The 16,277-nt window shown below is 34.9% G+C and overlaps 1 protein-coding gene and 1 long non-coding RNA gene across 2 annotated transcripts; both read right to left on the bottom strand.

Annotated features, from left to right (window-relative positions):
• Positions 1-1,189: 1,189 nt before the first annotated feature.
• On the bottom strand, positions 1,190-6,327 carry LOC111389856 (putative late blight resistance protein homolog R1B-17). Its single transcript, XM_023014833.1, has 5 exons — positions 5,540-6,327; positions 5,362-5,470; positions 5,075-5,226; positions 3,403-4,378; positions 1,190-1,278 (listed from the first exon to the last, which is right to left on the bottom strand). The coding sequence occupies exons 1-5, from the start codon at positions 6,325-6,327 to the stop codon at positions 1,258-1,260; spliced, it is 2,046 nt and encodes a 681-aa protein (XP_022870601.1). The 3' UTR covers positions 1,190-1,257.
• A 2,819-nt stretch (positions 6,328-9,146) lies between these two features.
• Positions 9,147-10,446, bottom strand: LOC111389848. Its single transcript, XR_002701811.1, has 2 exons — positions 10,130-10,446; positions 9,147-9,785 (listed from the first exon to the last, which is right to left on the bottom strand). It is a non-coding gene; the product is annotated as an uncharacterized LOC111389848 (long non-coding RNA).
• Between the last annotated feature and the right edge of the window lie 5,831 nt (positions 10,447-16,277).

Below are 16,277 nucleotides of genomic sequence, written 5' to 3'. Positions count from 1 at the left end.
ACAACATTAACGATATGAAAATACTAGACTGTGAGTACTTCAAAATGATATTAAAAATATAGTATTTCAATTTCATTTGAAATTTCATAGTGAGCCCGAAAACTAAGACAAAAAAAAAAAAAAAAAAGTGTTGAAAAAACTGGAGGATCAAGTAACCCTAGGGGACCCTTCTTGGGTCCGCCCATGAAAGGCCTACTAACATCCATATGTGGAGAGATTGCTGTTTCGATTTGATATACATGAAAATCTACCATCTCTCTTCTTCTATTATATTTGAAGGAATCCCTTAACCAACAATCTTATGACTTTATTTAAAGAAGAATTACAATGGCTCCTCCTATGTTAATCACTTAGAGATTTCATTGTGGCACATGCTTTATTTTGGTTCCCAGATGCGAGGAAAATATGGAAGGATGCTGGATTTTGGAGTCTAGTAAAACAGAGAAACCACAGCGAAAATCTCGATACAGAGCTCTGCTTCGGTAAAGGAGTTTGAGTTGATTCATATGCTTCTTTGGTGCCGGTCGAAATGGCCGACTACATGGTGGTGGTGGGTGCACATACAAGAACTCCTGACCAAATTATTGATCGGGAAAGTTCTCTGGCAGAGGGTCTGAGCAAGCACTCTAAGAATCTGTGAAGCAAATTCTGTAAGAACTAAGAACAACAAGAGATTGGAAATTAAGACCTTGAAGTCATAATTCTGAAAAGTTAATAAAAATTTCGACCCGAAGTCCAGATATCATCAGCAGTAATCAAATCCACTCACTATTCGAGACATAATTCCTTAGTGAGTTGTAAATCAAACTCATTACAAGCCTATTAAACCTCTGCCATGCTGCTTACTGTGGGGGTTTAGGATGAGCATTTCTTCAACAATCTTTGATGGAAAAGTATATGTGCCATCAATAAAACCCTCTAATCCACTAGCCATGACGACATTCAGAAGTTGATTTTCCACCAAAGATAATTGTTTTTATCAAGCCTATTATCATTGGTGGAGCCACACAATTTTCATTGTAGGATAAAAAATTAAGGTACAATTTTCTTTAAAAAAAAAAAAATATATATATATATATATATGAAAATAAGTCAATACATTACTATAACTGCATTATACAAATTTTAATACTTTGGAAACATCATATAATTACATCATTATCAATATTGTCAAATACATCGCTCTCAATATATGCCACCAATGTGTCACTCAACCATTGATCTCCCTTCCAATTACGCAATCAATTCTGGAAAATCTCAATCATCGAGAATGGACATCTGAAAAAATTAGCGCCAATGTTACAAACATGTAAACTAATGGGTACACATTTTTTTTTATCACAGTCAACTTTTCTGCAAGATCACTAACGTCTCTAACCCTTTAAAATCTTGTGTGTATATCAATAATATGTGTAAATTTACTCATCAAGTGCCAAGATCTCTACTTGTTTAAAATCTTGGAGAAATTGCAACTGGGGTCCCAAACCTTTTATATTGTTGCAAACTATACCCAAGCCGACATGTGGATGGAATCCATTCATTTGACCATTAGTTGACCAAAAGTCAACGATCTAACCATGTTATCCCATATAAAATAATTTAAATAATTACATAAAAAATATAATAAAAAAATTGTGTTAGGTAGTATTTTTGGTAAACTGATGATTAAATTGATGAATTCTGTCCACATGTCCTTTAGCTACAATAAAAACACAAGGTTTGGGTGTGATCTACAATAATTTGAAAAGTTTGAGACCCCAACTGTAATTCTCCCTAAAATCTTTAGAATATTACTCACACAATTGAATTAACTTGTCCTCATTCAAAGTAGAAGATGAATTATACGGACATAAACATATAACACAATTGAGTAAGTTGCTATTTACCTCGAAGAAATATCATTCCACTCTTGAAGTTGCATATCTATGACAGCTGGTAAGTGTGATTTTAGACTTATCCAAGCCACCAAAAGAGGGTGTTTGGGGGTAATTTTATGAGCCAGATATTTAATTTTGTGTTTTTATTGATTATTTTAAGAGAAAAACTAGTCTTGAACAAGAAAGAATAAAAAGGGACGATATTTGATCAAGAAGGATGGAAATTGGATGGAATCTAGAATCTAGGACAAAGATATCAAGTTTGGGCATTGAAGGACTGCCCATGCAATTAATGGAGGACTTGAGCTAAACAATGAAATTATTTTGAGGACTAAAATGAGCTAGAAGTGAAAATGTGATCGTTGTGATTTTATGTCAACATGATTTTATAGTAAAAAATATGAAAAGCTGAAATAATAGAGAAGCAATGCCAAAACATAGAACCTTGTGGTTTAGTAATTCCTAAAATAACATCAAGAGGCTCATAAAATAGAGCCAACCTTAGCTCCTGTTTGGTCCCAATTTTTTGTAACTCATTTTTCCCCCCAAACTCATTTTCAACACACATTTTATGAGATTTGTAACTTTTATTAACTTTTCAATCACACATTTTATCAACCTTTATGAAAATCTACTAAAAATCTGATTTTAATTTGAACTAAACAGGGGTTAATTTCAATATAAGCCAAAAATTTTATTTGATGTTTCATTTGTTGGAAGAATTTTGTGAATAGTGACGCCGAAATAAGTATAATGATGGTGACAAAGCCGAGGCAAGAGTTGGACTCTTTGTCCTTAAGTCGAATTTGCCCCGCAACGGTGCCTACGGATTTCGGCAATCGACTCCCAAGATACAACGGCTACACTTGTGTTTGTAGCACTCCAAAACACAAGTACAACGAACCAAATGTAGACTTATGTACTCCACAGATGAAATGAAAGAAAATCAAAATAAATAAAATGATTTTGATTTTGGATAGAAGAGAGGATGAGAGACGTTTTTGCATATCAAATTGTGTGGAATAGGACACCCAAAGGGTCCTATTTATAGACCAAGAAAGGGTGTGGACGAAATGGTTGAGGCCAAACCATGCACCCTTTCCAAACAATGCACCTTTTGAAAAGGTGTCTATTGACTAATGGTTGAGGTCTTTTTCGTAATTTCTCATTCATCCGATATTGGTTTTCGAAATGCCAAATATACCCTTCAATACATGCAGAGAAATCAAAATTCTCTTTCGGGGGCGTTGCCCCCGACCCCCACGAGAGGCGCTGCCCCCTCGACCCTCGCGACCTGACCGGGCAGGTCGATCCCCGTTTGTGCGCCCCGAAGCGGCGAAGTGGCAAACAATTTTGCCTAAACGGATTGAGTCGAGCTTTTGAGTATTTGGCCGAATTCGATACGAACTTTAATCGATTTTCAATTCTCAATTTATTTAACCAATATCCAACATCATTTTAGTATAACAGGACCAAGATGAGAACGTGAAAGAGAATTAAAAGAGAAATTATCTTTCATTATTACCTTCTGAATTTCCCTGCTGTTGAATTCCTTCATCATCTGCGGGGAAATGTGTGAAAGAATGGCTTCAATATCACCAAATGTGCTACAGATTGTGACTTCAAAATTTTCATTCCCCATCTCCTTTTGCTCTTCCTCAATTTTCTTTGCTGATTCGTTGGCAGTTTGACCACACATAAATAACTCAATCTTCTGTAACGTTGGAATATCACCTAAATTGGAAGGGATCATCTTTAGATTCTTGCAATGTTCCAATACTATTCGTTGAAGCCTTGGGAAATTATCACTTGAGGCATTCCATTCTGCAATTTTTACGGCACAAAGTTTCAAGTATTTAAGTTGTGGGAATTCACTTTCACTTGTGTCCCATTGTTCCCACTCAAAGGCAGCAGACACTAATTTGAGAACCTCAAGGCAACGCAATCTTCCAATTATCTCCATTTGTTTTCGAGACAGATATACACCAACTAGAGTTAATTTTTTTAGATTTAAGGGCCAACTAATCAAACTGGAACGCCAATAAAGCGTACCATGTGCTGTTGATAGCTTCAGTGATTCGAGCTGATTAAGGAAGTTGAAGGAACAATTTAATGAATTCTCAACTCTGCCTTCCACTCTGCAAAGGTTGGGTGAACTTCTCAAAATACTCTCATCCATTTCATCATAAATTGAGAGTACAAAAATACTTTGTAGGTTATTTATTTGGAAGCTCTTATTGTTAGTTGCAAGTTGACGACTAGATTCAATGAAGTACGCACCACCCTTAAACTCCATGTGTCTCAAACTCACCATATTAAGAAGGATCTCTGGTAATTCAATTTCATCATCATTGTACACAACACGAAATTCTAATATGTGGAAGTTTTCCATTTGTGGCAGTGTACATGAAATTTCCAAATACCTCAAGTGAACCAGATATTCAAGTCCTATTAGAAAGTCATACAGTGACCATCCACAAAAGACCCTAAAAACTTTGTAGCTGCATGAGATTAATTTGATGGAACTCATAAAATCCAAATCCAATAGAAGAGAGCGTACGTGTAGACCAACAGGTAGTGAACTAAGAAATTTTGCATAGTTGATACTCAGATGATGGTACTGTTGATACGTCGATACTTGACTGAAGAACCGTTGTTCATCATCATCATTACTGGTAAAAAAAAAAAACAGAATCACATCATGTTACGATCATCAAATATAATAACCATTCTTAGTAAGCTAAAATAAAAAAAATGGACAGAAAAGAAAGGAAATAGAAGAAAAACATTGAAATACACTTTGATCAACTTCAAAAAGTTATTTTCTTCAGCTATTCTCAAGCACATTTCATGCAATAGATCATGATTCTTGCATGTTTTGACTCTTCCATCAAAACTTCTTTCAGCAACAAGTACTAGGCTCCTATCGATCAGTTTCATTAGTTATTCTAGTGCCACATCCTCTATGTTCTTCTGTTCTTCCTTCTTTATAAATCCTTCTGCAACCCATAGAAATATCAACTTCCGTGCAGGGATATCCATGTCTTCTTTGAATGCTCCAAAGTAAAGAAAACGTGGTTTCAAATGCATTGGTAAATGATTGTAGCTAAATTGCAATGTTCGGATGCACTTCTCTCGTATTTCGGATATATGTGAACTTAAATTTCATGCAATTTTTTTCCACAGGTTTTTTTCACTTCTCCATGTTTGCAAGAACTCCAGCTATTACCACCACTGCAAGTGGTAGGCCCTGATAGTTTTTTACAATTAGCTTGCCAGTATCTAGCAATTCTTGAGGACATTTTCTATCTTTGAACACTCCCTTGTAATATTTCCCAACACTCAACTTCTAACAAAAAAGGAAGTTCATTTATGACATTGCGAGCTGAAGCCTTCAAACCCACTTCTTTATTTCGAGTAGCGAATAAGATTCTGCTTCCAATTCCGTCATCTAAAAAACAACTTTTCAAATCAATCCACACACTGATATCCCAATGTCATCTATCACAATGAGGAATCGCCTTCTTTTTAAGTTTTTGTAAAGATCTTGAACCAAGATTTCTTCCTCCTTTTTCATGTATGTATCCCTCTTACTGTTATTCATTGAGCCCAAAATTTCAATCAATATATTTTTCTTAGTATATATTTGAGAAACAACACACTAGGCACGCTTGTAAAAATGGTATAAAATGGAGAGATGTTTATATAATTTATTTTCCAAGGTCGTTTTACCAAGTCCAGACATCCCAAAGATGCAAATAATTTGCAGCTGGCCTGTTCCTCCAACAAGTTGTTCTGTGATTTCAATTACTACATTGTCAAATCCCACAACAATGTCTTCCAAAATGGAAGGTTCTTTTGACTGTGGCTCTACGTGTTCATGTGGATGTTTTGAAACATTTGACATTCTGACTACTTCAATATTGTTCTTCATTTCTTTGATAGCCATCACAATAAGCCGAATCTTGTCGATGAGTTGAGGGAGCCGGAGAATAAGATACCAAACATGAGGAAATGAGTTGATTTCAAATTCAACTTCATATACTATGTCTTTGCTCCGTGTCACAAGTTCTTCATGTTCTACTTCGTGCTGCAGTGCTATATCTGTGATGGATGATCCCAATAACATTAGCTCCTCGTGGAGTGTTACAATTTGATCATTCACAACAACAATCCAGTCAGACTTGTTATTTATTAGATCTATGAGATCATCAAGGACAGAATCAATAATGAAGAGTGAAAGCACACTAGTCTTTGGAGCGATATCACTTGGCATCTTTGAGACCGTGATGCAGTGCTCTTTAATCTTTGCTTTCAAGGTCTCAAAGTTTGTAAATAAATCAGAAAGAGCAAGATCCAAGATTCCTGTCTCCATAACTTGATCATCCTCGGTGAAAATAAAGATATATAATAAACTTCCTATTTTTGGGAGCAGAGCTTTGATATCCATCATTGCCTTTTTCTGTTTTTTTCTTCTTTTTCTTCACTTCACCATAGTGGATAGCAATGGTAAGTGGAAAAATTTGGAATGAATTAGACTTTTTACCTCATCAACCACAAATTCCAAATCCATTATTCTAGTACAGGCTTCTTCTTCTTTATTGATCAGAATAAATACAACAATGGCCAAAAGTAAGGAATACAAGAAAATTCCTACCTCATTGACCACATCTTCGATATCTATCAATATAGTCTAGGTGGGCTGCAAATGCATTGCTGTATCCCCAAGAAAATTTATGAGAAATCCAAGCTCTGTCCGGAGATTTTGGAACGTACCCTTTAAACAAGCAATCAACTCTTCCTCAAAATGTATGATAACTTCTACCATTAAGAGGTAAAAGTTGATGAAGGCCACACCAACTTCATTATAATTGAGAGTAGGAGTTAAATTGAACAAGATTTGCTGGTTAGGGACTGTAAAGAGCACCATAAGCTCTTGCCCAAATGACACTAATACTTGGAAAAAGTTTCTGAATTCTTCAATATCTTCAAAGTCTCTACGGTATAGTAAATCTCGAAGCACAGTTAACATATAAATTATATGTACATGTGAGGAGGAGACACGTGATATATGCTCGATCACAATTTCAAGGAGATTTATAGGACTAGTAAACGGATCAGTGAATGAGATATCCATTGCAAGGAAAGGAAAGGATGGTCGAATTGCAGGGAAAAAGAAAGATAGTGAAAGCGAATGTTGTCTACCCTCTAAATTTTTGCTTAAAACACAATAAGCGCTACCACTGAAGCAAAAGCAGAAAGGTTTGATTAGCTTATAGCATAGAAGCCATGGAAATGGAGGTTGTAGCTCTGAACCAAAAAATGGAAGGAAATGTAAACGGATGAAGAAAGAAGACTAGTAAAGTAATTATTAAGGAGAGAAGACTAGTAAAGTAATTAACTAATTATTGAGGAAAGTGTGCTATACATCTCATATGAAGCATATGAGGTACAATTTAGCTATGGGTACAGAAAAGGCACTACAGAATGGGTAAAGGATTTTAAATTTGATGAGGCGGCATGGCCTATTAATTAAAAAATAAAAAGACAAACAAACTAAAAAAAAAAAAGATAAAGAAACCCACTACAAAAATTTCCCCCAAAACTTGCCCCAAACTATCTCTCCCATTTCTCCCATTCCGTCTGAACCATTTTCCTCCAAGCACTATCAAGAAATTTCTTTCATTCCTCCCAAATCACTTTTCCATGTATGCACTCACCATCACAAAAGATCGGCACCAACGAAGGGTATACCAAGTTAGCATCCGCCATTCGTACTCACTTGCCATCGCCGACAACGCATTGAACTCCGTTCACCTCCACACTGTGCTCCATCTCCGGTGATAATGTATAAGTAGTTCTTCTTTTCTGGTTCTATACTTTAATTTTGGTGGTTTTTTTTTATTCTTACATTAAATCTCCCCAATGTTGATTTTTCAAGGGGCCACACTCAATAATATGGCATTGATAATATGATTTTATATGGCTTGCATTTAGACAGAGACTCGAATAGTTTAATGCCTTGTTTGATAATCAGAATTGTTGGTTTTGAATGGTTAATGTCGGTCATATAGCTCTGCCTTTACTCTTTTGCTTTTGATTCTTTAATGTCGACAATCAAATTGGGTAATGCTTTTTGACATGGATGGTGAGGTTTAGGTAGTTGATATGGGAATTTGTGATTCAATTGCATTCATGCTTGTTTATTTGTTTTTTTAGCTAGGATCGACTAGAATGAGAGGAAGGAATTCCGGAATTTGACACTCGCTACTTTGGACAATGCCAATCAAAACGTCGATGCCCTTCGTGTAAACACGGTTATCGAAAATGTTTTGAGGTCGAATGGGATGTTAGTAACAAAGGACGATTGTTCTTCACTTGTAGTAATGATTGTGAATATTTTGACTGGGTAAAAGAAGAAGTGTTAAGCATGGAGTCGAGTTCCGTTAATGAAGCGGTGAATCATGCGTCGAACGTGGAATATGAAGAGTTGCCAAAACTCTTTGACAATCTAGCTCGAATTAGCGAGAAACTAGACGTGGACATATCATTGCGCCTGAGTTTTATTAAAGGATAGGAAATCGCAAAGTGTGATGGGAAGGGAAAGGAAAGGGTTAGACTTAAACGGCTTATTTGAATTTGCTTTATGGATTATCATAATGAACGAACGGTTTGGTCATTGTAGGATATTAGATGTACGGTTAATCTTGTCATAATTGTTCGATCGTTTGACATATGATTGTTATGAGGTTCGTTGTAACATATGTTATGGTTTTAGAAATTTGTCATGTAATTGTTCTCATTTATATTTTCAAACATCCCGGCCAAATTATTTGACAAAAGTTGCTTGTGTTGTGTAGTTGATAACATTTGTTATGTGTCCCAAAATGAAAGTTTCCTATACTAAACTGGGCATTTTGCTAAGTGTAGAAGACAAGGCAACAGAACCGGTTTCCTCATTAAGTTAAGACAAGCCCAAATATTTAGACTTTAGAACACGGTTAAAAGAATGAAAAGAACCAAAGTATCTTCTTATTGTGTTTAGACATTAGACTCACTGCAATGTGTGCTTCAATTCACTGTATGTTGAAAACCTTTGTCAATGCAATAATGGTAATAAAAATTGGTTACCATAAAGCACGTAAATAAATAATATTGTGACGTGTGTACATTTGAATAGTCAAACAATAAAATGCAAATACGTGTACATTTGAACGAAGTTGAATAGTCGTAATCCAAACTATTGTGTAATAGAAAGAGTTGTTTTTATCAAAAGTAAAAAACTAACATATCAAAAGTGTGTACACACTTTGATAAACAAATATACAAACTGAATCAACAAACTTTTTTGTGACAACAGACTTATATTAGCCTTCTATCCTAGGACAAAATAGTAGTTGTGGCCTTGGAGAAATAGTTGTGCCGATCCTCCACGACTAGTACAGGCGAGCTCGACCAAGCTGAGTTATTAAGCCAACATTGTGCCTTGTCCACATTTAGAAAGGACTATCACACGGCCGAAAAGCATGCCCAAGTTACATAGGATTTCAATTAATTTGGCCAAAATATATTACTTGATTATCAATAAAAAAAAATGCATGCAATGTTCCAACTGCAAGAGAGAGAGAGAGACCAGAAAATGATTATCTAAATATCAACACATAGCAACACAAATTCTGATACAGTAAATTAAAAGAAAATACGAAATAATATCCAGCAAATTACATATCAGGCATCCATGCTTAAGAAGTATGAACATTTCTAGATGTACTAATTTCACTAGCAAAGTAAAGCACATTTAAACAAACATCATGGGGGACAAAAGCAGCAATCTTCTTGTTATTCTTAATGAGTTTAACCCCAGCACATTTACCAATAGCAGAGTTTGGCTGTTTAGCTTCAATGCCTCTGTCAATGAGAAGAGATATGTTTGTCATAAAAAGATCGGTTCCATACATGAAGAAATCAAGAAAGACATTGATGAAAACAAATACAACAAAGGTTAAATATTCAAATGTACACACTTTGATAAACAAGTCATGGTTATCATCTTCCATAATTTCGGATCCAGAATAGAACAAAAATGAGTGACGTATAAGTTATGCTCTGTTCAAGTTTTCAAACTCAGGTCAATAGAACTCAGTTATCTGTTGTGGGTAATAGGCGAAGGATGACAACATATGGACTCATGTGACCACTTAACAATAAATTTAAACAAATTTGGATGCATTCAAGGAAGGATGAGAAAATACCTTTTTCTATCATTTAGGGTTAGAGCAAGTTTCAGACTTGCTGATGAAAGTGGTGGGATGTAAGGAACACGTCCAACCTCTTGTTTACAAATAGCTCAAAGTTCTCCGGTCAGTTCCCCGGATTTTGACTCGATATGGATGGGTTTTCGGTTGTAAGATCGACACAAAATTTGGGAAAAATGGTGTGAAATGTAGTCTTTCTATTTACCCAGTGGTCGGAGTTGCGTCGGAGATGGATTGAAAATTAGCGATGGGTGGGTTTGGCAGTGGCGCGAGTCGACGCAAAGTAGGGTTAAAATGGTAGAATGAATTCCCATTTCCCGATTTTTTACACTTGTAGAGGTAGTGTTTCTTTTTCTTTTGTTTTAATAAGCCATGCCACATCATCTAATTTTCAATCATTATTCATGTGGGTAAGTAGGTATTGGGATGGGAATTTAAATTTAAATTTTTATCAAAGTCAAAATCAATAATTCATTTAGATCACGTATTTTATGATATTCATAACTTTCTAATCACCTATTACATCAATTTTTATCAAAATTGACTAAAAAATTAATTTTAACATGTAACATCACATTTCTCTTGTCCTAATTTTTGCAAATGTAATACTGCCTAATGAAATGTTATATGTTTATTGTTAATTTATCTTCATTGTGACTAATAAAATGTTGTAGTGGATTATACCTTGAAAGTCCAAGACGATTGACATGCCAATTAAAGTTAATTATAATATGCATACAATTCAATAAAACTTGAAACAATATATATGAGGTGCTTATTTTATTGTTTGCTCATAATTTATTAGAATGAGCAGTTGGCCACCTTGTCCACCACTAAGAATAACAACAAACTAAAGATTGTGCCCTCACGGGCATGGTGTAGTGGTAAAGCAGGAGGGTTCCACACGGATATCGGAGGTTCGACTCCCCATGGTAGCTAGAAGGCAACATTTATGTTGGAAGGTAGTTGTTCTATGGAGGCAAAGTTATGGTGCGCTTTGTCACCTCTTCGGGGGTCTTGTCCGCACGTCGTAAAGGAAAGTTTACAGGGAGAAGAGCAGCATCCTGAATGTCCAGCCCAATTGTGTATAAGTTGTGTTCGCATCCGGATTTAGCCGGGTGGTAAACCAGGGGGGAAGGCCGCCACTGCTCAGGATTATTTAGGCGAAGTTTGGATATCTGAGTTATAATAATAATAATAATAATAATAATAATAATAATAATAATAATAATAACAACTAAAGATTGTTGTGAATAAGTTTGGATGGGCTACATGAATTTTTTTTTTTTTTTATTGAAATTCTGTTCAAAAGTATATTTTAAGCATATGCAAATGTAAATATCAACTATGAATATTATCTCTACTTTCTTAGTGATATGACCAATTCGATAACTATTAAAAATATCGGTGTAAAAAATTAAAATAAAGCGAACAAAATTTTGTGAACTTAATGCAGAATTTGTTTATATCTTCTACACGCATGCAAGTTAGTTTAAGGCAATTTGAAATTTTTATTAATTGAGAGTTGTTACAGAATTTTGTTAGCCAATTACATAGCAGAATGAAGATTGCCCAATTCGAGCCTATTGATATGATAAGTGACCTTCCTGATAATGTCATATAGATCATATTAATGTGTTTGATAGTACGTGATGCTGCAAAGACTTGTGTCTTGTGAAAGCAATGGAGGTATAAATGGTGTAAGTGTTATGTCCTAGTTCCAATCAACTTTGTATATAAATACTTTTAATACATAATTAATGCAATTTAATGTTAGATCTATTATTTAATTAATATACAATTAAATTATATAATAGAGTCCGCAGATTCAAATTTTCGTAATTTGTTAATCACAAGGAGTTGTGATTGTGAGATACAAGTTATATGTGATTGAATCTTAAATCGTCTGTGGTCGTAAGTAATAACGAGATATATATATCGTTATTACAGATAGACCATCACGTGTGATATTTCTTACTTATGAAGTAAGTAGCTGATCTCACAAGCTAAAGTGTGGTGACACTTGAATGAACCCGTGGATATTTTGCTATAGAACAAAACATTGGTGACCCGTCGAGAGATTCTATATGGATAACTATCTGAATGTCAGTGGTTAATTTCTAACGTTCGGTAGTGGAATTTGTTCTTTGACTTGATGTCATCATAGTACCTTATATGAGGATAGTAATGCTTTGACAGTGTTGGATGTTGCTCTGCCAAGGGCCACTAATACCACATCGTTCGAGTATGTCAAGAATCATGTGAAGGTTGTGAATGACTAATAGAGGATTCGTCACTCTTACATAGTAAGAGATTATGATCTGCATTTCATTCAATTAAGTCAATAATAAAATTCTTGGCCAAGGTGTACTCATAAGTCGAAAAGGAGTTTTTGACTTATATTGACTTATTAGTGGAGTAAAAGATATGATTGATAGTCGAGATTGACACACTTCTATATCTCGTAATTGATCGGATCATATTGACGAAGGGATTATAGTTTGACGGTAAATGAACGAGTTTGGTTTTCTCATACCACGTAACATTTCTCATCACATGTATTGCCCTGACACATTGTTATATGTCAAGCTTGGACAACGAGTGTGAATTGGTGATAAATTAAAAGGATATTTTAATTTATCAATTTTGATTAGATCAAAATAATATTTCACATCGTTAGGTATCGTGATCGGAAACCTAATGGGTTGCACACAAAAGGAGAATTAGAAGATTGTGACTTGTCAATTAATTAATTTAACAAGTGTTGAATAAATTAATAAATTAGGTTGCTTATTTATAGGCCTGAATTGATTAATTAGATTAATCAATTCATGAACCGGATTTAATTAAATGGGTTAATTAAATATTGGACTAGGTCAGGCCCGGCCCAGCCCATTCGGGCTTATATAAATATGATTAAGGTTTTCAAAAACTTTAGAAATTTTTCATTATTCTTTCTAGCACAAGAAAAACCTTAATCCTACAATCTTGTTCTCTATGTGGATGACCGTTGGAGGCTGAACAATTAGACAGCTGTGGGAGATAGATCCAAGTTGCTGGAACAAAGATAAGGCAAAGAAGTTTGCAGATCTAGAAAATGTACAACCTCTTCCTCGTGGGAATTGAATTTTTTTTTTAATTTTTCGCTGCACACGTTAAGTAGATTCCCAACAAATGGGTCAAACTGCCACAGCTGATATTTGATGTTACAACATGGCAAGAATCAAAAGAGAAACCAAGAATTGGCTAGAATGAAGTTTGTAGGGATTCTTTACCAGATTCTTTTACTTCACCAAGGATCCATAATTAAGTCGAGCCTCATTACTCCTAAGGATGTCAAAAGGGCCGACCCGCTCGTCAGCTCGATCGCTTGGCTCATCGAAATAGAGTTTGTGGGCGGCTCGAGCTCGTACAATCACAAGCCCAAGCACGAGCCAAGCTGGCCTCGTCGAGAAACGAGCCGAGCCCGCTTGGCTCACCTTGAAGACGAGCCACCCACGATCGGCTTGTGGCTCGTGAAAATAGTGACCAAAATGGTCGCTGAAATTTTTTAAATTTTTTTCCCTTCTACTATAAATACCCTTTAACTCGTCTTTTTTTTTCTCATATCAATTGTCTCCTCTAATTCACTACCTCTCATTTCTCAACTCTCTTTTATTATATCAATTGTCAAATTTTTACTCTCTTGTGCTACAAAATAAACAATATCGATTCATTTTTTACAGTTTATTCAGTTACAATTTCAATTCATCCAATTCTCAATTCTCACTACATTTATATTGTTCTAGTTATTATATTTGGATTTCATCATAAACAATCAAAAAAATGGATCAACGCTCATTTGTTAAAAGCTTATTCAATACGGAATGTGGACCACATGGCGAATCGCCTAGGACGCTGTAAAGTCAGTTTTCAAATGAATTTGCCGGTCTAAATGACGTATTCATACTGAAGATATTCACATTCACGATCAGGAAAGCCACAATCCAATTGAGTTGGATTATATTAACGTTTCCGAAGTGGAACATGAGAACGAAGATGCTGAATTAAACATTCTAAATGCAAGGGAAAAGCAAAAGGACAAAAAACAAGCAATATTTTGGGATCATTTTAAGCTGATTTCAACGAAAAAAGTCATCGATGGCCTTGCAGAATCTAAGGCAGTATGTAAATACTGTCAACAAAGATTGGTATGGCAAAAAGGAATTGGTACCACCTATCTCAACCGCCACTACAAAGCATGTGTGGCCAAACATGGACTTCTTCCAGCTGGTCAAACACAATTGCAATTTGGCAATCCAGGCGTTGGTTCTACGACTTCACCCCTATCCACGTGGGTTTATTCGGAAGACAATACTCGAACCGAAATGGTGAAATTTGTTGCCGCCACTAAGTTGCCTTTGGCTATTGCAAACAACCAACACTTCGTCTCGTTCGTGAAAGAATATCTGCAAACAAGGTACGTTGGGGTAAGTCGAAATACTCTTCGTGCCAATATAATGCAATATTTTCAATAATTCAAAACAACAATTAATTATGGATTTGCAACAATATGGGGTGTTACATCTTTAACTTCTGATATATTGGAAGAGGTTAATAAAAGATCATATATAGCCGCAACCGCACACTATATAGTCCCACTTTGGTGCATGCATAAAAAAATTATTGCTTTTAGAATTATTGAATTTCCTCACAATACTAATAATATATATAATGATATTGCCAGTATTGTTAGAGAATATAATTGTGAGACTAAAATTTGGTCTTTTACTTTTGATAATGCTAGTATTAATAAAGTAGTCGTCGATAAATTGTGTAGGACACTTCAACCTAATTTTGGTGGGCATTTGTTTCATATTCATTGTGTGTGCCATATCTTGAATTTAATTGTGCAAAATGGCCTAAGACATATAAATGATGAATTTCAAAGGATTAGGAATGTATTAGTATATATTACGATCTCTCCTAGTAGAAAACAAGCATTTGAAGATTTTTATGCCGAACTAGGGGTGACGGCTGCTAAAACATTTGATAGCGACGTAGGCCATAGATGGAACTCTACTTACTTGCTATTAAAGTCATATGAAGGTTTTGAACATTTAATAACTGACTTTTATAATAATAGACACGTTAGAAGTGATGACGATGGTATGTTGAATGAATCCGATTGGGTTTAGGCTTTGAAAGTTAAACGATTTTTGACATCTTTTTATGAGATCACAAAGATTTTGTCCGGCGTTTATTATCCCACAAGCTATATGGTGCTTGAACTCCTTTATATAGTTGTAAGAACATTCCATAAATATACAAATAATCCTGATATTAGTGAAATTATAATTGCAATGGAATTAAAGTTTAGAAAAATATTGGGAAAAACTGCCTATGTTATTTCCTTTAGCATGCGCAATGGACCCCCGATATAATATTTCGAGAACTAAATACCTAATTGATCAAATCAATAAAGTCTTAATGCTTGATATACCTATCACTTATAATAATTTAGAGCAAATATTATGTGGAATGTATGATTTATATGCGAAAAGAATAGGTGGGAATATTAGTCAGGTACTCTCTACACCTACTCATTCGGCTGAAATTGAAAAAGATGATGTCGAAATAATGAATTTATTTCAAGGCATTAATACATTTAGATATGATGCAACTGCAATATGTTCATCTAGTGTCATGTCATCTACATTTGCATCTCATCAAACATCGGTCGCAACTCAAAGTGTGATGTCTTCCGAATTAATTGATTACTTCAATCATAATATACCAACAAACGGAACAATTAAAAAAGTTCAGAGGAAGTAATTGAATTCTGGCGAAAGTATGAAAGACGTTGGCCAATTGTTTCCGTAATTGCGAAAGATTTGTTGACACCTCCGATTAGCACTATTGTTTCGGAGTCTACTTTTAGTGCAGATAAATGTATTTTGATCGATATCAGGAGCCGACTGAAAGAAGATATTTGGAAGCATTAATGTGCGTGAAAGATTGACAGGATGCTCATTTTCGATTACAAGATAAATGTGCTGAAATTGCATGTCGTCAAGTAAGTGATATTTGATTTAATTATATTAATCAAAACTTTCTTATTTTTTAATCGTTAAATTTAATTTTCTTTAAAAATTATACACGTTAT

Source organism: Olea europaea, unplaced genomic scaffold (assembly GCF_002742605.1).
Source record: "Olea europaea var. sylvestris unplaced genomic scaffold, O_europaea_v1 scaffold629, whole genome shotgun sequence".
Classification (NCBI taxonomy): Eukaryota; Viridiplantae; Streptophyta; class Magnoliopsida; order Lamiales; family Oleaceae; genus Olea; species Olea europaea.
The sequence above is the reverse complement of the archived record's forward strand: the minus strand, read 5'-3'. Positions and strand labels throughout refer to the sequence as shown.

What these genes read in the sequence shown, in the direction of transcription:
- LOC111389856 (XM_023014833.1), bottom strand. Translation starts at nt 6,327, where the DNA reads ATGGATATCAAAGCTCTGCTCCCAAAAATAGGAAGTTTATTATATATC. An exon ending in CATTTTTACAAGCGTGCCTA is followed by an intron (nt 5,471 to 5,539) that starts GTGTGTTGTTTC and finishes AATGAATAACAG; the next exon opens with TAAGAGGGATACATACATGA. An exon ending in TAGATGACATTGGGATATCA is followed by an intron (nt 5,227 to 5,361) that starts GTGTGTGGATTG and finishes CTTTTTTGTTAG; the next exon opens with AAGTTGAGTGTTGGGAAATA.